This window comes from Poeciliopsis prolifica, unplaced genomic scaffold (genome assembly GCF_027474105.1).
Source record: "Poeciliopsis prolifica strain line A6 unplaced genomic scaffold, Auburn_PproV2 SCAFFOLD024, whole genome shotgun sequence".
NCBI classification, from domain to species: domain Eukaryota; kingdom Metazoa; phylum Chordata; class Actinopteri; order Cyprinodontiformes; family Poeciliidae; genus Poeciliopsis; species Poeciliopsis prolifica.
This window is the reverse complement of record NW_026562399.1, coordinates 3,075,528-3,098,347: the sequence shown is the minus strand read 5'-3', so window position 1 is coordinate 3,098,347 and position 22,820 is coordinate 3,075,528. Positions and strand designations below refer to the sequence as shown.

Below are 22,820 nucleotides of genomic sequence, written 5' to 3'. Positions count from 1 at the left end.
GAGTCGGGTGAAGAGTCTGTGTGACGAACAGGATACAGTTCCTCTGGGCTTCAATTCAATTTAAAAGTACTTTATTTACGTCAAAGGGAAACTAAATGTTGCAGCTCAAATCATCCAAAACTTTAAAAAGTCATTGTGGGTGGTGATGTGGGGAAAAGGAGGGATCTCCAGTAGCAGTCTTGCCAGAGAACGAAGAAGCCTCTGACTGAACACTGTTGGTGTATGACAGCCTAATGACTGTTATGACATGCTAACAGCTTAATATCCAGACAGCAGAGACGATACTCCACCATAACATGTCCTGAGTGACGCCATCAGTTGTTGGAAAGCTTTGCTAATCCACCTCATTTGCTTTTGCTGCTCCTCCTTAAGTTTCTGACTAACAGTTTGGTTAGAAAACAGAGCAGAAAGATGTTGGAATAGGGAATATGAGATTAAAAAAAAAGACCCATTTCACATCCACTAGGTTAACTTACACTACAAGGACATTAGTCAATGCAGTTTGTGATATTTGATACATTCTGTTAAAGAAAAAAAAGTGTCAATTTTAGTGCTTTATTTGCTCCTTAACCAAACAGAGATTAAAACCTTTTTACAACACAGTTTAAGAGTTCACAAAAAGTGAAATGGCCATTTGAATGAATTTGCATTCATCTGCCAATGAGGCAAAAAAAAAAAAAAAAAAACATCACTGACTGCTAAAATGTTAAAGATAAAATATGCAATTCAAAACTAAATCAATATAAAAACGATTCCCTCCGATTCTTATCATTTGGATAAAGTAATCAGTAAAAACTGGAAATACTAACATCATTCTATATTCAGATGACTTTTAACGATATTTATATATACATTTGTCCAGCGGATGTTTTATTTCTAAGCTCTATTGCTCCACATTTTAGCTCAGGCACTTCAAATTTAAAAATCTATATCAGACCAAACATCTGAATTTGAAGAAATTAATAAATAAATCTCATATTTTTTCCTCATTCTTCTGTTTTTTTTTTTCGCAAACAGAAATAATTGTAGTGATTCTGACTATAATTAGTCAGAATCTCCAGACAGGGAGAAAAAAAGTGGCGATGTCTTCAAACAGTTAATGATAAAAGTGATATTTTTACAGGACTGCATATGAGACACCAAGGTGTGTTTGATTTCCTCCTCACCCTCTGTGTGTGGATAATGCTTTTGTATTCTCGTGCTACGCGGCTTGCCCACTTCCTCGCCTCTTTATCCAGGCTGTGCTCCTCGGCTGTTCCGCTCTCTTTCTGCAGCTCCATCACCTGAGACATAAAAACACCAGCATGAAAAAGATTAAATCCTGAAAACATGATCAAGTTGACAAACTTAAAGTATAATTTTCATGTAGAAATCTTTGCAAAGATAAAAACCCCCAAAAGAAGCAGCTCTTCCAAAAAAGATATAAATGTATTCCTCTGGAGGGCGCTGATGCACATGTGCAAATCATTTTAGGTCATTTCTATCCTTTAGTCTGATTCCAGACTTACAAATCGCTGCCCACAACTCCAGCCTGGAGCTTACTGGCATCTGCTTCTGTGCATGAAAACCAAACTGAGCTCAAACATATTTTATGTTTTTCTCCTTCCCGAATAATAATGATGATAAAAATAAATAAAAAATAGGATTTTTGGACAACACATGCATAAAAACAGAAAAATGGTTTTAAAATATAAAAAGCTTCACACACACACACACACACACACACACACACACACACACACACACACACACACACACACACACACACACACATATATATATATATATATATACACACACACAATGAAAATAAAAAATATATAAATACTAAAATTTTATTTTAGTATTCTATAAAGAGTGAGCGAGTTAGTGAGTTACTCAGAAGGTTGTTGCTCTGTAACCAAATAGAAAAGGAGTTAGTTGATCCTACCAATGTAACTTAGCTGGTTGTGAGAGGCTGAGAGACTAAAGTCTTTCCCCTGCCTACATCCCCCAGAATGCTGTGCGGTTCTGGATTCAGTGGAATTATTGCACATTCCATCAGACGTATCATCTATTGATATTAATCACATCTATCACGACATACTGGTTTAATGTTGTTGCTAGGGCAAGGTAATGTTAGGGTTTTATAAAACCCTAGTTTCATAAAAATAAAAAATATCTTTGAGTCAGAAAGATTAAAAAAAAAAAAACAGGGTTAGTATTCTTTAGGAACAGGGTTAAGATGTAACAGTGTGTCTATGGTGCGACTTTTCTCTTCGTTACATTTTGAGTAAATAAATCCACATGACATCAGGGCAGTGTGTGCATATGTGTGTGTGTGTGTGTGTGTGTGTGTGTTGAGGGAAGAGGCCAGGGTGGTGGGGGGCTGAGGTCAGTGCACTCTGATGAAACACACACACAATGCCTCCTTTTCACAGATGGCCCGTTCACAGGGCCCGTCCTGCTTCCCATCCAGCTCTGTTCCTCACCGGATCCCCTCGTCTGCAGCGAACGGCGCTGGACAGGGGGGGGAGGAGGGGGGGAGGAGAGGGAGGGAGGCGCTGCACCACTAAAGTTTTCTTTAGGAACAGGCTGCTGCTTGTTTGGCCTCCAATCAAAACAACACAAGCATTTGCAGTTCGAACAAATTGTCCAGTGTTGTCCAATGGAGCAGCGGAGAAAAGGAGCACCAGTGATGGGCGATCTGCTGCTTCTCTTTCATGAGTCGTTAGAAAATCAGGGGAACATCTGAACTCCAGGCTCATCTTAAAGGAACATCCTAAAATATGTTTGGACCCAGTGTTAGTTTAAAGCAGGGTAAAAAAAAACACATCCAATCAAAGTGAAGTGAATGAGAAAAAATGTGTGAAGGAACAGTGAAGGGGTTCATAGCAGGTCCAATAAAACCATTTTAGGATGGATTTGATTCACATTCTTCATTTCTGATGACCAGTCAAAACCACAAAGAGTTATCTAACATAAATACTGAACTTAACAATAAGCTTGAAATGAAAACTTTGATGGATGGATGGATTGAAGAACAAATGGATGGATTCAACTTGTAGCTGATGAAAAAGAAGATAAAACCTGGAAATTCAAACATTTTTCATTCTTCTTGTTCCAACATTTTCAAACTTATTCAACAGCTGCACCTTTGTGTTGCAACAATCATGCAATTAATAAAGCTCCTCGCTGCTGGGTTTCACTTCCACCACAACATGCCAAAAAACCCTAGGAAACCCTTTCGGAACCATGTATCCTTTTTACTTTCTGCATTGTTTAAGCAGAGTGAGCGCTCCCATCAGCTGTTTCTGAGCTCAGTGTAAACGCTTCCACATGCTGCATTGTGTTGGAATTTCCTAATAAAAAACATGCAAAACATGTTTGGATCAATCCAAACAAAGACAACGCAATTCAAACGCTTCTCGTAATCCACTGATTTCTAGGATTTCTTGAAGTTGTTTTCATTAACAACCCAGTTGGATGCGTTTCCTTATATTGCTATAAACTGCTGTTGGCATTAGTTGAATCATTCATATTTTCAGGATTTTATGTCCCATTTGCTGGTAAACATGATAAATATGAAGATTTCAAAACACAGCCGGAGTGATTGACACCCAGTGGAAACTTTGTTTACGAGAGGGCGAGATTTCTGCGAAACGTTTCCGTGGGGGGAAAGCTGTTTACAACTGTCAGTACAAACTTTTAGCGGTGAATAAATCTGCAAACATCTGCTTACAAAAGTAATTTCAACACATTTTCTCTCAGATCCTGATAAAATTTTGCATTCTGACCAAAAAGTCTGATTACTAGAGTGAAACAAACACTTTAAATTGTTGTATCAGAAAAGAAACAAATAGAGCAACTATTTTATATTTTTCCAATAAAACCCACAAAGTAGAAAAAGGGTAGTGTGTTTCTAATAATAAAAAAAACACTGAAGCTGGGAATCTATTTTTGTTTCAAACAAAAAGGTTTAAGGTCTGCAAAGTTTTCCTAATACTTTGGATCTCAAAACATGACAAAGTTAAAATAAATAAATAAAAAATTACATGTACACTCAGAAAATTTGAATAGCGTCAAAAGAAAATACTCAGAAAGTTGAGTGAAAGGAGAAAGTATGATGAAATAGGCTGAGTTTTTATCCTTCGGAAGCCATAAACATCAAAACTACAAGAAAAAAATGCTTGAAACATTTCACAAAAGAAGAACTCAAAGCAAACATAATGGAAGAAAATGAAATCATATCAAAACAGGAAATGAATGTATTTCTGGTTGTGCATCAATATGCTTTCTGAGGTGTTTCTGATTTAAATCTCACTGTTGCAATACTTAGCAATGAGAAACAGCTGGTCCCAAGTGAAACAATGCTCTTCATTAGACTCTTCATGAAGGCCGTCGAAGCTTCAGGCTTATAAAAACAGAGGCACAGAGGTTTCTCCAGAAAGTCTGGAGTTATTCTCACAGTAAGAGGGATTTATTAAGCCCTAATTTATTTTAATATTTATAATATTTATTATTTATAATATTATTGTCATTATTTTTGTTTACATTGTCTGCATTTGAAATAGAGGTAGGTTATAAAATCTTTCCATTACTCATTATTGCTTTAGTTATGGATTTATTTCAAACATGATAAAAGTATAAAATCACACACATGAACCAAGAATGCAGAAGACATATTTTTGTACAATAATCTTAACATGCTCAGAAACCATGTCAAGATTAAAACAGCACTTAATTTTCATGCAAGTTAAGTGCTGTATTTCAGTGCTAATTTTAGCTATTGTTACTTTGTAACTAGTTTACTTCACGTTTCTATTTTCTGATATAAGCACAGGAAATCTTGGTAACAGTTTTTGTTGGGTGGATATTAATAGGCTAGCTTTTCCACTGTTATTTTGCAGATACAGTACATGTAGCTATTCCCTGCCTTTCTGAAATGTTCTTTTCTCTTTCTCATTTCGAAGAGCAAACTAATGAAAGGCCCAAGAAAACGGAACTTTTCTGATCACTCAAAAAGCCAAGCTGATCAACTTAAAGAGGCATTAAAAATATTTCACTTTACAAAAATTTCAAGCAGCTCCAAAAAGTGTAAAACTTTTTGTGATTTTGTGTTTTAAGAAATTGAATAAGTGTTCTCATATTAAAAAGTTTGAGTAATATACTAAAATCCACCAGCTCAGGTTTATGGCTTGTTTTGGCTCGTTCCACCGTGTCGGAACGGGTCGGCACAACCGTTCACAGCTTCGGCAAACAACAGCTGTTGTTGCTGTCGTGAAGCGATGACCCAGATTTGGTCCTGCAGTCCGACAGTCAGCTTTTATTCCCACACTTCAGAGAAGTTGTGCAGCGGCTAACTGTGTGACAGCTGCACATGGAAAACAAACAGCGTGAACAGTTCAGCTGATTTCACAACCAACCTTTACCACTACAGGTAATCACTGGGTGTAAAATAAGAGCTACAATCCAGCAGCAGATGATGGTTTATTGCCAGCGTGGTCCGTTACCCCTCTGGGGGTTTTCCATGGAAATCTGACCAGGTCACATGTAACGTATATATATCGCTTTAACTGGGGCAACTGCTTTAGCAGATCATATAATTACCAAATAAATAATGACCAAGTGCAAATTGGCATGCTCCCTGATTATGCAAGACAATATTCAGTGGAATAAATTTTATTTTCACGGTTTGAACCAAATGAAGTACAAAAACTTCTGCATCAATGGTTGAAAACCTTGGATCCCAAACTGTACAAATCAAGATAAAACTTTATTCTTTCTTGAAGATAGAAACTACTTTAAAGCTTTGTGATTGGTTGAGTTAAAAATATAATTTTTTTGTAGTCTTTCAGTGAGATGATTAAAACTAATCCTTAAAAAAATACAGGTGTGATTCAGCAAATTATAATACACATGCATTCTCCTTTTTCAGGGACTTGAAGGACCGGTCTGGAGTTTCCCAAAATTCAATGTCAAAGTAAATATTTTGTGTCTGTAACAATGGCAGACAGAATGGCAGAGGAGAACCGCTTTAAATATAAGTATATTAAAATTTGGCTGCACAAAAATTTAAGGTAAGGCTGGACCGTCGCTCCTGGATGGGTGGCTTTGCTAACATCAGCCAATAGCGTTTCAAGTATCTCTGCTTCCCAAGCTGCATTTTCTTTAGAAATGTTTAAATTTGCTCTATGGAAATTTCCAAGATTAATATCAGAATAAAGTCAGAAGTACCTACCTTAAACTGAATTGTTTTCATTCCAAAAGCCAATGCTTTTCCAGACTCAAATTTCTAGATAGCTTTCTAGTGATATTAACCTTCCTAATACTCAACCATAAAATATTCACCTCAATCTGCTGAGACTCAAGAATGAAACATGAGTCTCAAACTCGAGACTCTGACTCAAGTTGCACTGAAGTCCCAAAAATAAGATTTGACTTGGACTTGTGCCCTAAAGACTTAAAAAAATGACTTGTGAAGACCTCTGGTTTCCACACATCCTGAATCAACAATTTGCCAAAATCACCTCATGTTTTTTCTGATTTCACTCCCTGTTTGGGATCTAGACCCCCTCAGACCAGCTCTACTTCTACATCTGTAACTCTTTTACTAGTCTAATAAAGATTGAAGCATCAAACTGTAAAAATACATGTTTAAAGCAGTTTATAAAGTTACTTTTACCCTTATTTTGTTTGTAAAAATTCCCAAAAATAGCATTTTTGAGTCATTTCTACCAAACCCTGTCCAACTTGAATCTGAAGTTGTTTAAAGTTGAAAAACTCATTAAATGGACTTTTTTCAAACTTTGAATGACAGTAGATTGAGTCTATAAGTCAAAAACTAAAATAATGATGGCTAAAGTGTTTAAAATTAAAGTTATGATGTTTTAGTCAAACATAAGAAGTGTCACTAAAATATAAACCAAAGTAAAATTCATATTATTATTTTCCTTTGAAAAACCAAACATAATGATAAATTGTCAATTTTCCTTATTTATTTTTCTTTTATTCACACATTTTTGAAAAATGGTCATAGAAAATCCTAGACTTTTCCAGACTGAGAAAAGCCATAAACACCACAAACAGAAACAAATACTGTAAATACATGTAGTAAATCTATGTGTATTGTTTTTCAGTTTCAGTTGGGTATCTATCTGGTACAGTTTTGTGATTCAACAATGAATAAATGGTGGAACTGAACACCTCACTTGCAAAATAAAATCTTCCCTCTGACTTTTCCTGTTCCGTTTTTCTAGCTGCAGATGGAAACCCAGATTCTGACCATTAGTTCTGCACATAAACCTTTTGGGTGTGTACAGGTTTAAAACAACACTGGAGTCGTTCTGTACACATTTGAGGCGACCCAAAGAGTCCTGAAAGCATGAATACATGAATCTTTACACACCTATAGGTTAATATGTGAGGTTTTGGCAGTGCAGACCTAAAGAACTGAGCAAGCTTACAGAGAAGTGGACAATTCTAAAATGTGCATTGAAATGAATTACAGTTTTAATTTTCTCATGACGGAGATGACTGTAAAGTTGGAAGGGCAGACAAATAACAGAAAACCAGCATTTACCTTATCTGAGTCAACGGGCTGATACAGGAAATCTGAGGCTTGTTGAAACATAGGATTCTTCTGCACAAACGTCTGCTGGTGAAACTCCTGGAGAAGCTGCACATTACAAACAAGAAGCAATTCAAACACTGAGTAGATGTCAGGAGGTGCCAAAACTGGGACCAAGTGCATTAATTATTTTTGGACCTAAAGAGGAACAGACAGCTTTAGTCATTACAGCTAGAAACTAGTAATCAGGCCTGAAGTCACATTTTAGGGTTCATTCCAACCTAGGGTTCATTCTAAGGGTGGAGTGAATCCTAAGAGTCATATAAAAACAGTTACAAAGTCGGCCTTTTATCACCTGAAGAACATATCCAGCATTAGAGAACTAATGACCCAGAAAGATCTAGAGAAACTCGCCCATGCGTTTATGTTTAGTTGCATTGATTACTGCAGCAGAATTCAGTCTTTTTGCTCCTCTAATCTGGAACAAACATCCAGAAAACCACAAAACTGCTGAAACAGTGAGTCACTTTAAATCAAAGTTGAAAATATTTGATTAATAAGAACTGAAACATTCATGACTTTCCTCTAGACTTTACAACTTTCCATCACTTTCCAACATGTTTAGTCTGATGTTTTGATCATGAGAAGTGTTTCAAACTACCTTGTTGCTGAATTGTGCTCTACATATAAACTTCCCTTGCTCTCCTGCTCTGATGATTTGCTCATACTGTGGTGAGAAGAAACAGAAATTCCCCTTTGGGTCCAGAGATGCAACGTGACCTGAACAAACCTGAGCGCCTTTGGAGCGTGTAACTGAGCAGCGGCAAGTAACTCAAACCGCTTCAGTTCATCAGGAGAACCTGAAGCAGCCGAGTTCAGCTCAGGTTCATTAAACTGATCGACGTTTACACATTTTCATCTATTCAACAAAAACTCTTCACAATTTACCACTGAATTCATTTAAATTACTATGACTCAAAGATTATTAAACTTGGGATTGTTTCACTGTCGGTCATAAAAGCATCAAAAATACACTTTAACATCGAAAAAAGCACTGTGAATTAAAAATAGAGAAACTTTGTGTTTTCTTTAAGATGTAAAATTAATCTAGAAATGACTTTTTTTTTTTTTTTTTTAGAAAATGTGCTCTATGGCCTCATTAATTTTGTTTTTAATACTCATGGTTTTAATACTCCACCACCCAAACCAGACCCAGTTTGTTTTGGCAAGTCAAAGTTTCAAATGATAAACAAATGTAAACAGTCATTCATACCATTTTAAATTCTATCTTTTAGAACACGATAAAAGCAGGAAAGGTATTTTCTTTTTTACCCTGAAGCCAATCTGAAAAATAAAGTCAAATTCAATGTTTTCCAGACTTTAGATCAAATACATAAATGTAAACACTTTGGCTCATTAATATTCCAGTATTAGAATCTGTTAAATAACCTTCACCTGGGTGCAATAAAGGCTCATCTTATGGTTACAATCAGCTCTCTTTCCTGCAGCTGTTGCCCTCCATAACTACAGTGAAATGTGCCCACATGTTTGACCTTTGACTGTTTTTCTGAGCTCACCCAATATTTCAACCACAAAGCTGAAACACTTTAGATAAGGCGGCTTTGTTGAGAGTTAAACTTCAACTCATTATGTCAGAACTGAAGCACTTTATGCAATAATTTATTTTTAGATAAATATTAAGTGATGCTCTGTTTGATTCCACGTGTGGGCAGAACGAACTCACCTCGGCTGAGCTGCTCAGCAGGTGGCTGAAGGAGTCGTGCACCGCCTGGTACGTTTCCAGCTCGGTGTGGCAAAGTGAGACCAGGTAATCTTTAACCTGCTCGTAGATTCGACCGTCTAACACCTGAGGAAACACGTGAGGAAAACAGAAAGTGTTGTAATCTCTGCGGGACATGAGGATCCGCAGTCGTTCAAATCCGGTTTGAACCGGCGGCCGCACCTTGATGCAGTCCAGGAGGTCTGCGCTGTAGTAGCGCTGCAGGTGAGCGTTGGAGGCTGCCAGGGTGAGAAGATAGTCGTTTCTGGCATGAGTTGCTTTTGAGTTGCATTCACTCCTCTTGGCTTTCAGCTGAGACAAAACCACCAAAAACACAGTTAGCTGAATTAACAAGCAGGAGCTTTTCTAAGGTGTCAATATCCTACCTTTACACTGGCCCTCTGGAGACTGGAGCGCGACTGGAAGAGACTTAGTTTTGATCTGAAAAACATACAAATCAGATGTTGGAACTTGCAATAGAAATATTTATTTTACAGTGAAAATGTGGTTTAAATTAAAACAATTAAGCAAAATTTCTAACAGCTAGTTGAAGCGAAAGTACAGGTAAGTGATTAATAAGGAGTGCTGAGCAAAGTTGCTTTTACTTTTGACTCCTAAAAACTCGGGATGCATATGGAGAGAAGTTGAACATAAAGCACACTGAAAAAACAGGAATAATAAAACCTTTCAAATTGAAAAGTTGTTCAGAATTCTATTTTCAAATCTTTTTCTATTATTTTTTTTCACTTTCAGCCACAAAAACACAAATGGTCCATCATAATTAAATATGAAAAACCAATTGATATATTTGGCAGATTTTGGCAATTTTGCAAGCAACTAAAAATAAATGCTTGTATCATTTTTTTTAGCTTCAATTTCTTTTCAAAACAATTATTTTTAACAATCTCTATGACCCCAATTTACCTCTACACTGACACAAATCATCATTATTGCCACCTATGATGGCTGATGTTGGTTTTATTTTTTTAGAACATATTGGTACTAATATTAACCGATTAACTGATGTTCGTCTCCATCTTGTTGCTGTTTGTAGACATGAGGGGTTTGTGGGGCGTTTACCTGACACAGAGAAGCAACGGAAATATTCACTAACATTGACAGAAAAACATCTTGATTGCTATATATTTGTGTCACAGAGGTTAAAAAAAACTGGAAAACTATTTTTTTAAGAAACATTTTTCCTCATTATTTGTGTGGAAAGAGACTGTTTTGAGATAAATTAAGGATTTATGTGACATGTTTGTTCACAGCTTCCAAAAGAAAGTATTACTGATACAAGAACAGGATATTCTGCTGCAGGTAATTCCTCCTGAATGCATTTCTTTATGAAGTCAAGCCGCAGCTTTTTAAAAACGTTCCCGATGGGCAGAAAAATGTCAGAAATGCAGCGAGTCTCGGTGCCAGCTGCTTATGTTGTGCCAGGATGATGAGCAGATGGGCAGCTTCCTGGACTCGTCTGAGACATTTTGTCTGTTTGAAACTCATGAAAAAGCAGATTTTATATCTGCAGATCTGGCTGAAGAGCACAAGTTCTGGCGTGTCCAGCCAGGGAGTGAATCAGTCGCTGGGAAGTGTGAATGAAATGGGAATTTTATGAGAATTCTGCACCGTGATGTTCTAGCTTTGAGCATTTTGGAGTTCAACAGAAAGTAGTTTTAACAAATGCTTTGCTCTGTGAGCATTCGAATATGCTGGTTTGGATCTGTCGTACTTGGCCTCGAGCTCGGTCTTCTCCCGGACGGCCTGCGCCATGGTCTCAGCCTCTTGGTACTTCTTCCTGCTCTTGCTCAGCTCCTTCACCGAGTCTTGCAGCTCCGCCTGGATCACCGTCAGCTGCTCGATGCACTGCGGGACCAAACACATTCATGCAAATGATTAATCCACCTGGAAAAGCATGCAAATGCTCTTTATCAAAGTGCACATAAAACAGCTTAATATGTGTGACATGCAGGAGACACGGAGGCATCACCCGAACGCAGACGGCAAACAAGAGCAGCTTTGTGAGGTGTGAGCAGTGAAATAGAGAGCGGCTCTTCTAATGTTTCTGAGCAAAAGGAACAGCCTTTCACGTTCTGTCACACTGCAACCAGGCCTGTTGCAATAAGCAATAAATCAATGAATCCCATGACAAATTAAAACAAGCTTAATGATTTCCATTTGCATAAATTAATATTTTTATATTTTCTCTCTGTTTATCGAAAAAAACTTAACTGTTCATCAGAATTTAAAGTTTGATATTTGAGAATGTGTTCTTGCATTATTATGCCATTACTATTATATTATTTCAAAATGATCTCAAACAACAATATTATCTTTTATCAAAGCAGTTTTTATCTGTTTACAGCCAAGTTACATCAATCAGTTTCTCTAGTTTTTGCAATTCTGCAATTGTGGAAGTTCTTGCAAAATCAGCAGATTTTGACATCGCAAAAGCGACTGAAAATACTGGAGGGACTGATTTCTATGTTGTACTGGTCATATTTTCAACTGTTTTAATATTTGTTGATACTCTCACCAGATACAAATATCAGTACAGTTTTAGTGGGTTTTAAACCTCATTAATTGGAATTTATTGTGGCAACGATAAGTAAAAATTCTTACTATAACTAGAAATTTATCATGATAAATGATAAACAATACAATACAAGCCCACTCTAATTGCAAAGTAAAGTTTATTTTAAATCATGTTAATATAAACAACTGAAAGTAATCTTGTTACTTAATTGTGGAAAATACATAACAAAGCCCTTTTAAGGCCATGGAGATGAAAGGTTTTCTCAAACATGCATGAAGTCATCAAAGCAACACTCCAGGTATGTTTTTGATAATTCCAAGATGACATGAAGCTCACAAAAGTCATTTGTATTATATTAGCTCCTCTTGAAGGTTGTATACATAAACCTTCAACTGGAAAAAAACACACTTGTTTGTATCTGCTTCTCAAAGCTGTGGGTCATGACAGATTATTTCACACAAACTACGCTGTATTTTAGTGACTCTAATTAACACCTCTTTAATCTTCTTTTTCCACTGCTTTTATTAGCCGCGGTTGCTCCCAAATGATCGCGTGCCTTTCAGTAAACTGCTGAAACCTCCCTCTTTAAACATCAGTGTAGCGCATCATGAAGCATAATGGGTAGAATTAGGCTAGTTCTGACATCTGGGACACAACCTTTAAAGACCGGGTCACAGTTTCAACCTCATCTCAGTTCTGCTCTGATGAAAGAAGCAGAACCCAGAAACAACTTTGTGATTTTGTGGGTGTGCTCTTCAGTAAGAAAATTGCTTTTTGTGGTTGGTTGAAAAGGGAACGATAACATATTTATCTTACTTCATCTTCCGTTATCAAATGTGACACACAGTGAGATCACCAAGTGTGAACGTCTTTAAACATCTCCACAGTTTAACTGAAAATTTAAAGTTTGTTTAAAGTTTACCTAAAATAAAAGTCTTAATAGATCCGGGATTGGAGCATTAAAAAACTTCAGTTATTACAGCTACAAACTCGTGATCAGGGCTGAAATCTCAAAGCTGAACTTTCAGAGTCACATAAAGGCAATTACAAAGTTAGCCTTTCATCACCTAAAGAACATTTTCAGGATTAAAGGATGACTGTTCCAGAAAGATTTAGAGAAACCCAGCCATGTGTTTGTCTTTAGTTTTAAAATCCTTCCACTGGCTCAATGCAGCTCACAAAATAGAGATTAAAATCATTTTGTTATTTCATAAATCACTGAACGGCTTAGCACCAAAAGAGCTGTCGTTGTATCAACCTTCCAGACCTCTCTGGACTTCTGCATCTGCATTCTCAGAACCAAGCATGGAGAAGAAGCATTCAGCTTCTACCCACCATAAATCTGGAACAAACTTCCTTAAAACGGCAAAACAGCCAAAACACTGAGTTCCTTTAGATCAAGGCTAAAAACTCAGCTGTTCAGAGCTGCTTTTGATTAATGACTGGAACATAGATCAATATATTTGATGTGTATTTGCTGAATCATTTTGATGACGACATTTGACAAAACGTCATGTTTATTGCATGTTTCATAATTGGTCACCGTATGACGCTTTTATGATATAAAGCTCTTAAAACTTTATGTCACTGTTGCTGAAACGTGTTCCAAATAAACTTGACTTGACCTAAAAAAGCCAGGAGTGAGTGAAACCGCTGCAGTCGTGTAATTAACCTGAATTACCTTCCTGAGCTGCTGCTCCTTCTGCAGCCGTGCCGTCTTGGCTGCGTCTGCGACCTGAAGCTTGTAGTTATCGCAGGCGCTGAGTCTGGACTGCGTGGCCTGGACGGTGCCCTCCAGGTACGCTCTCCACACACAGAACATGTTCCTGAAGAGAAAGAAGGACAAACATGTAGGAAACAATGACTCCTGGTTTTGAGCAACTGGTTTGTGTCATTTCTGTGCAGTCAGCGAAAAGCACACTGGGTAATTTTCTGTTTGTTTTTGTGTTGTTTTTTTAACCTTACATGCAAAATGTTCATATTTTCTGTGCAGAAACAAAATTTTGAGTTAATAAAGTTAATGAGTTATGATAAAGTTTCATAATAAAGTTATGAAGTCATTTAGATAAAATCTCAGAGAACAACCTCCAAGATATTCCTTCTTTCTGACACTTCAACACAAGATGTAAAATAAAATCATATTTCATTTATAGGAACAGGTTTTATTGGTCCTAAGTTGAAATATTGTGTTTTAAGGAACAATTTGAAGCAAAATATTTTAAATCTTAAGAAAATAAATGTAGAGTACTAAAATTCACAAACTTAAAATAAAGCTTCTATAACAGTAATAAATGTACTGATAAAGTCAAACGTCCTTGAGTGGCATATTACTTCTCATCAGGAAGAAAGGAATAGAAATGGCAATAAAAAAAAACACCTGCCCATAAATGTTTGCGCAATAAGTTCAGGTATGAAACTAAAAAACATAGAAGCACTTCTACCTTATGACAGACAGAAGCAAACAATCACAGAAAGCACAGTAAACTGAACCAACCGGTGATCTGCTGGTTTTTCTGCAACGATCTCCGGCCATTCCCTCTTCAGATACTGATTGGCCAACTTCTGTAGAGCCTGAAAGAAAGAAAGAAAGAAAGAAAGAAAGAAGAAAAAAAAAAAAAAAAACAAAGACGTTGACAATAAATGTAACCATATTAAAGTTAACCATCATTGTAACCGCTTCAAACCTAAGCTGAATTTTAGTGGTCAGCTCTAAAGTTGATAATCATAAAGTAGTTTTGTTTACTAGCAAAAATGTCTTAAGACAAAGAATAAGACAAATTTTATTGCGGTAGTTAATTGAAGCAGCTTTGGTGTGGAGCATTGTGACGCATAATGTTGGAATCTGTGGAGTCTCAGCTTTTGTTTAACCTGAATTACCTTCAGGTTAAACATCGGCACAGAGGTTATTTATTAGAATCATTCATTTTGGTCAATGCAATTCATGTTTGTGGAATTTAAAAACAGAAGCAGAGTTGTGATGGCTTTGTGGGGGCGGGCTTTCAGACAAACCGGGAGTTTTTAAAGAAGCATAGTCTTAATTTCAAGGTCTTAAATCAGGAAAAAAAAAGTCCTTTATGTCATATTTGATAAATTCAAAATATTTTTAACAACTGAAGGTAACATATTAATTTGATTATGCTATAAAATGGCACTATGTGCCTTGAAAATATACATCCTGCCCCTTCAAATTACTACAATTAGACTAGCTTAGGTTCCTTGCTTTTTCTTTAATAAAAAATACTAAGACTTATTCAAAATATATACAGCGGCTACCTGGACGTGTAAAGTGATATGAAAAATGCTCACAAATAAGAGCAGCAAAGGCATACAACACATTTTAAATACAACACTTGAGCATTTTGAATCAATTCCTTGTAGAATTTATTTTTTCTGCACCTCGAGTAAATACAACCAAACCAAATGTGCTAACCTAGCGCAAGCGGGAAAAATGGATTGAAATCCTCCAACTGCTAAAATCTGATGCCAACAAATATGTAAAAAAAATATTTTTTATAAAAGTTACATACCGCAGCTTTAAAAGAGTATAAATCTGCTCTTTCAAAATAGTTCACAATTTGTTTTGGGAAAGTGCCAGAGATTTCACCAAAAATAAATCTGTCCAGCAGTCTGAGGCTTCGCTGTTCAAACAGACAGAACTGACAAAAGCACAATGCGTTTGCTTCACTTCTGGCTCCAAATAGAAACAGGTTTTCTATTTAATTTTACTTTTTCTTCTTAATTTTACTTATTTTTTTTAAAGAAAACAACTATTTTAAGGCCCAACAAGCGCTCATCTGTCTCGCTTTACCTCTACAGGACAGGGCCGGTTTATGCGGTCCTGAAGCCGGCGAGGCAGCAGCCGTGAACTCACTGATCTGGGCAATCCGGCTGCCAAAGCTTCAAAGTTGCTACAGACGCCATCACTGTGGCCTCAGATAGAGGGACAATCACGGACTAAGCTGGACTAATGGACGCCCTGAATGGCAGAGGAAGAGCCACACAGAGGAGGGCTTCTTAACCGCAGCGTGTGATGTGAATAGCAATGGATGACAGCCGAAGCCGCCTGCAGGTGTAAGAGACAGATGAAAATAAGAGACGGGTCTGAAAGGAGGAGAGCTGCTAAAGAGAGCAAACTGTTCCAGAGACGGTGTGACCTACTTCAATTCAAACACTGAATAAACAATCAGACATAACCAACAGATTAGGCTAGTTAACACTAGAAAAACAGCCAGCTCCTCCCTGAAGGAGAACTAATTATCATTTTATTAATTGACAAATGGTGTATTTAGTGGCTCTGAAACTGTTCTGCCTAAATTTCTTTAAATGCTTGGCATATTTAGTTGAGTTCAATAAACTAAATAAAAGCTGATTTGATAAAAGCAGGCAACAAGAAGCTACATGAACCGAACAGAAGAACTGCCCTGTGAAAGGGAATATAAACTCAGTATTAATCACACACACAGCGCCATAACACAGCAGAACCACAGGCTCATCTCCTCCGTTCTACGCTGCATTGATGCAGTAATTCATGAAGCACCACCCACATACTGAGAGCAGATACTTTAAACTACTTTCATAAACTGTGCATCAGCCCCACATTTATACATTAAAAATATTTTTTTGGTCTTATGTATTTATATTTTATAATTAGCTTTAAGCCACATTCTCAAAAATCAATAAATTTTAAGTTCTAATGAACCTTTAACACTGGAACTGAAAGACATTTTAAATATCCAAAATAAACTTGAAAAAAATCCAACAGAAACAACAAATAAAATGAATTAAGTCTCTGGAAACAAAATTGTCCTTCAAAAAAAAAGAGCTTGTTGAGACCAAAGCACCAGACTGAAGACTTTTATCATCCAAAAATGATAAATCATGCAAATGGAAATTATTGGGCTCATGAGATTGCTAAGCAATGAGTCTTTATAATATTTAATAAATATGGTAATAAATACATGCTCTTGTGATGTTAAATTTAATTACACAGATGGACACAAAATAAAAGACAGAAAAAAAAATCAGCGTTAAGATGTGGGTTGTTTGGTTGAAAACTACAAACATGGCGCCACTCTTTACAGCTCTGGAACAGATTCCTCACTGGGCTGAAAACCAGAGTCAACTGCGACACAGAGGAATTTCCAAATATCCCAATCATGTCTTCAGGAAGAGGGGGGCAGAAAACATAGAACCATAAAAAAAAAAAAAAATCAACAAGACAGCAAGGAGGAAGTCAGATACCGGACCAGCAGTTGGAAGCTGGGATGTTTTTTATGAGGCTTGTCGACTTTCATGGCTTATCTGGCCACAAGTGAATCAAAACCGTGTTTTTAAATGCCACATCCTCGGCCCAGATGTCAGATGGTGTCTTTCGAGGGCGCAAACAAGTATTTATTTTTAGCGTCCCAAATGACAAGGCGCTCCGGCGGTGGCGCTAAGAAGCGTCGGCATTTTCATTTACCTGGGCGTAGTCCCGCTCCACCGCTGCCCTCTTCTGACTGAAGGTCCTGCAGAAACGAAAGAGAAACAGCAGTGATGATCCAGAACAATTAACTGTCAGACACCACATCAAACAGAGAGCTACTGCTGGTCATTTAAATGTGACTTTGCTGCCTTTAATTTATAGATTCTATGCAGCTTGGTGAAAAAAAAATGTATTTTTTTGCACTTGAGGTGCAACAAAACAAGTTTAACATCACATAATGTTCAGGTTATTGTTATAACCCAGTGGCTGCCTGAGATAATAAACCACAACAACTTGGAGCCATGGTGTAAACTCTTATCAGAAACTTTCAGTGCATAAAATGGACTTTAAAGTAAAGAATGTAAAAATACTCTGTGGGATAAAAGCAGATGTAGTTATGGTCTCAGAAGAGGGAGGAGCTTAGCCAGTGGTGTGTGTGAAGGGACAGTGAATGTTACTATAAATTTGATGTATTTGAGAGCATTCACTTAGTTACAACACAAACTATGAGAAATATTAATCAAACCCACAAAGTAATTAAAGTTAAATGAACAAGTAACTAAACTTAAGTTCATTAACTTTATGGTGCATTTCAAATTAATATTTACAATTACATATTATTTACATTTATTTAAATATAAAAACATCTACTTTTTAATATTAGTCATAAATATTTATTTTAAAAATATAAATAGCTTCAAGTTGTTATTCTTCTTAATCTAATATAAATTAATAGTTGAACTTAAGACCCAAATCCACTATTCAACAACACAACAATCAGTAAGATCATAAAAATCAATCAATCAACGTCACAACCCACCGCTTCAGTTCAGATGTTGCTGTTAATGGGTGTTAATGAGCGGGCAGAACTGGAGGCCCGGCTGGAGGAACATGGGGAACCTTGCAGTCCGATCTCATAAACAATACAGCCTGTGTCTTACCAGCTGCCTCTCCGCCCGTCTACAGACTCGTCCAGATCTGCACAAGTCGACCAGGATCTCTGATCAAAACAGTCCCCAAACTCCCATCCTCTTTGTTTGCTTGTGAGCGTATGTCTTTTTTTTTCTTCTTTTCTTTTTCTGATTTAACTTCACAACAGCACATGAAACCTTTCAAACAGTTTGCCTCAATCCAAACGTTTTGTTGGCTTCCTTGACTTCTTGAGTTTGTGAATAGACTTTAGTCCACATCGGCCCAGAATGCATTGCAGGGGTGAAAAGATGGAGACCTCCGCAGCCGTAATATATAACAAAGCTCTACAATTTTTGAACTATTTATGAGTTTTTACATATCACAAACAACTTTTAGATTAATTGGAAAATTACAACATATTCGGGCCAATATGTTCAGCTAATCTTGGGTCTGTTTAAGACTTTCATGGTTATTTACCTCTAACATGCAGACATCACATTCTGCTGTTGAATATTTGCAAAGTGATGAAGGTTTCATTTCCACTAAATGTAGATAACGGGTTGCTGTGTCATTTTGTCTGTTTCTATTGTAAAACAAAGCCTTACTCAGCTGTACTACATGCATATTGTGGGGTCAAAAATATTTACTCAACCGAAACCAAAATGCACATTTATTTGTGGTTTCTGGCCACAACTTAAAACAATCATGAAACAAAACCAAAACAGAGCTGTGAAAAGAGAGATCTCAAATATAATTCAATATTATATCAATATTTATCAGAAAATCTGATTTTTATGAGTGACTGTTTGCTTGCAAACGTTTCAAGAGCTGAAATTCTAACAGTTCTCCCGTTTTTGCATTTAGTTTGTAACAATGTTTTCCTACTTTAATTTCCTTTCACAACCACCACAATTTATGGTCAGATGGTTAATTGGTCAGACTGTAAAACATTTTCACTGAATCCTCTGCCTCAGAACGTGCTCATTCTGGTTTGTTTTTGTTCAATTAACACGTTCCAGCAGGTTTCAGGAGCATTAAAAACAGATCAGACGACGCTCTGAGAAACCTGGTGGCTTTAAAAGCTTTTCTGGTTTGTTTATAACGCAGATGTAATCGGGATAATGACAACTCGAGCCAGACTTGTGAAAACGTCTAAGAAAAGAAGCGAGGTCAGTGCCCTGGGAAAAACTCCTGCAGCAAAATCATCATTAAGTCATTAAACGTGTCAAGACTTGGCCGCCTGCTCCACCCTGACTCTAAACAATCTGCCGTACTTCCTGGGAGCTTCCGCCTCTTCCTCTCCGCCCCGTTTCCATCGCTCCCTCTCTCTCCCCTCCTCCATCGCTTCCTGCCATTTTCCCATGCAGAGCTTTTGCTGACAACCACGAGCAGCTTCCAATTTGCTGAATCACTTCAGTGGAAAGAGGAATGTTGTTTCTGATTGAGTGAAGCTACAGAACCTCCCGCGGCGAATGACTTGGGGAGGCGGGAACATCTGGCAGCTCTCTGTGACCTTAACTTCCAGCTGCTGAGAGGGCCGGAGCGCCAGCACCGACCACAGTCAGGAAGCGGGGAGCCAGAGATCAGCAGCTTAGCACAAAACATCACCGCAACCTTTTGGCTTTTTCAGCCTGGAAAGTGTTCCACGTGAAGGCAGCTGAAGCTTCCTGCGTGGGTTTACAGGTCCTGGCGTTATCCAGCCTGATCTGTTTGAGTTATACATTTCAGACACAAACAGTTGATCTCCACTGAGTTTTCACATTTTAATCACGTTAAAAAGTTGCAGATGAAACCCTGTTAGATACTTTAAAGTGGAAATGCAACAATCTGATATTAATATCTGTATTCATCCTGATACTGAATACAATTCTAGATCAGGCTGCCTCTCGTTCCCAATCCATGAGGACAGATCTATTCAGTCTAATTCTTCACTTTGTGCTCTGTGTATAACAAAAACATTATTTTCTTTATATTATTTTTAGGATTTCTAATTGCACTTCCTGAACCTTTAGAACGAAGGTTTGCTGCAGTTTGTTTTTGTCAGATTTTTTTTTATTTTTCATTGGCTAACTGCACTGACTGAACAGATTCAAGTTGTGTTTTTTACATGCTTCACCAAACTTGTGAAGACACAGGCGCATTTAGGAGAGCTGTACTGGCACAGACATATCAAAGAAACTTGTTTAGGGAATCTATGTCTATTTAGGAAACAAAAAAAAACATTTTAAGTCAATTCAGGGCTGTTCTTCTGTATTGGATTGTATCAGCCAATACTAAACCTAATATATCAGTGAAAAAAGTGGATGGATGGATCCCTGGTTTTCACATTAAAAGTTTGAAACCCTATTAGATACTTTAAAGATCTGGTGATTTATTTAGACCTTGAAGTTTGGATCAATTTTACACATAGTTTGTAAAAGTGGAAAAAGAAGAAAAAGAAAAACTACCTCAGACTACATAGTGCTGTAGAAAAGTCTTGGTTTCTTGCAGATTTACTCATTTTGTTGTTTTCTTCCACTTAAATGCTTCAGATGCTCAAACAAATGTGCATTAAAGACAAAGTTAAACGAATTGTAATTCATGATCCAAACCCTAGTGTGAACCGGCGTGCTTACCTCAGGTCTTCCAGCAGGTCACATTCTGTCTGGTGTTTTATCTGTAACTGGCTCATCTGCTCGGCTTGAGTGTGCTTCAGCTCCTGGGTGAGCCTTACCTGGCAGGGAAACCAAACCAAACCAAACCAGCTGTGATATGAAATGGCTAACAAACCTCCTGAAGGCAGGTTTCCATGACACTCCAGATGCCAAAACGGTAAAAACGCCTCAATTTCACAGCAAACTGAATTCAGGCGGACTGAATCAAACGAGAGGCAGCCGTAAAGTTAAGTTCAAACTTCTTCATGCAACCAACAGAGACTTGTATCTAAAACAGATGACTCAATGTCAAGGACTTTATTAACATTTCATCAAAAATGTTAAATGTATTACCTTCCACTTAACTCCATTAACTTTAACCTGCAACATTTTAAAGACATTAAAATGTCTTATCAACAGACAGACACGTCTTACCTCAACTGAATGATTTTATCACACATTAAGAACTGTTTCACAACATGATTGTTTGAAATAAAAACCAATAAATAGAGTTAGAAAAAATGTTAATAAAGCACTTAATAGGACGCCACAGTTATATGTACCTAATAGTTCAGTTTAAAGCTTGGCTGGTTAATAATCAGACAATTATAAATACAGAGCAGCATTCAGCACTGAAATGTTATTTAACACAGCTAGTCCAGAAGCAAACAGAAGAACCACATGGCAGTGACACAACACTCAGAGCTGCTTCAGATGAAAACAAACCTCAAATATTTCAAGAGAAACATTTTCTCTCTTCTACAGCTGCAAGATGAAACTGACAAGAAATTTCTCTTGTGTTGAAAAGTGGATGAAGGCATTAAAACAAGAAGTTTTAACTGGAGTCAGACAGACTGCAGCCTGTTGGCTGGTTGATGGTATTTCACATTAAAGGGACTTGGGTCCACATATTTGCTGTAAAGGGGCTCTAAGGATTTATGAGTGAAAATGACCAAAACAGAGAAAACTGTGATAAACTGAGTTACAGGTTGTTTCATAAAGGAAGCTTTAAATCACAACATGAGGAAATGGCATAATCATACTCATTTATAGATCATATACTCCCCTGAACTTTTCATAAGATCTCAAACTGAAAGAAACATATTAAAATAGATGAAGTGGCTTAACGTTTTGAAAAACTGAAAATATCTGGGGTTCTGAGTTTTGATGCATTTAATACACAGTGGGGGTGAGGATGATTGAAAATCACACCATGACTCCTGCATGCAGTTACTTCTACTGGATCGGAGCAGAAGCTTGAGCTAGTGAATATCACCAGCAAAAACAATAATCTGAGGTATTTCAATAACCATCATGAACATTGTTGGACAGTTTAAAGTAGGGATTTAAAATATATCTGCATGAACATTGTTATCAGACAATGTTCGTATTAGTGTTTGTGTTTTTCTATATTATTTAAAGATTATTAGTTTTGGTCCAATAAGTGAAACTGGACTGATATTAACAACCAATTCTTTCTAAATTTCTTTTGCCATTTGTGTTTATCATTTATCAAACGTGTTTCCATTTCCCCTTTTTCAGAAAAGCCAGAAACCAGCTCAAACAAAAACTTTTTTTTTTTTTTTTTGCAAAATTGAGTGTTTTTGTCAAAAGTAGCATCATCTATCAACCTCTTCTAGTGTGATACTTCAAAAGAAAAAAGCAATGTGAGCAATGTGATCGCTTTATTTTTTTTTTGCTTTGGAAAGTTTAGGGAAATATATAATATTGATAAATATTGGATATTCGACATTATGGCAGTGTTAATATCAGCCCAAATTGACATATCGGTGCATCCGAGTTAATTTAACATTGATACAAATCTGGTGGTTAATAATTCAACAATTACACAAAGTAATAAAGTGAAGCAGTGCTAACTGTCATTGCTGATCAGGAAATAGTGTGTCTGTCTGACTGGAAGTGACACAGATATTACACAGAGCTCA

General features: G+C 37.0%; 1 protein-coding gene across 2 annotated transcripts in view; it reads right to left on the bottom strand.

The window, feature by feature from the left end:
• LOC129370484 (F-BAR and double SH3 domains protein 2-like) overlaps nt 1–22,820 on the bottom strand; it is a 32,195-nt gene that overhangs the window by 7,920 nt on the left and 1,455 nt on the right. Inside the window, exons 2-11 of one of the 2 annotated variants that reach the window (XM_055046504.1) lie at nt 20,857–20,954; nt 17,327–17,372; nt 14,360–14,436; nt 13,547–13,691; nt 11,062–11,195; nt 9,716–9,770; nt 9,513–9,641; nt 9,294–9,416; nt 7,562–7,657; nt 1,167–1,283 (exon numbers count right to left, since the gene is read on the bottom strand). In XM_055046504.1, coding sequence (XP_054902479.1) covers nt 1,167–1,283; nt 7,562–7,657; nt 9,294–9,416; nt 9,513–9,641; nt 9,716–9,770; nt 11,062–11,195; nt 13,547–13,691; nt 14,360–14,436; nt 17,327–17,372; nt 20,857–20,954 — 1,020 coding nt within the window. The other variant, XM_055046505.1, reaches the window with a different exon arrangement.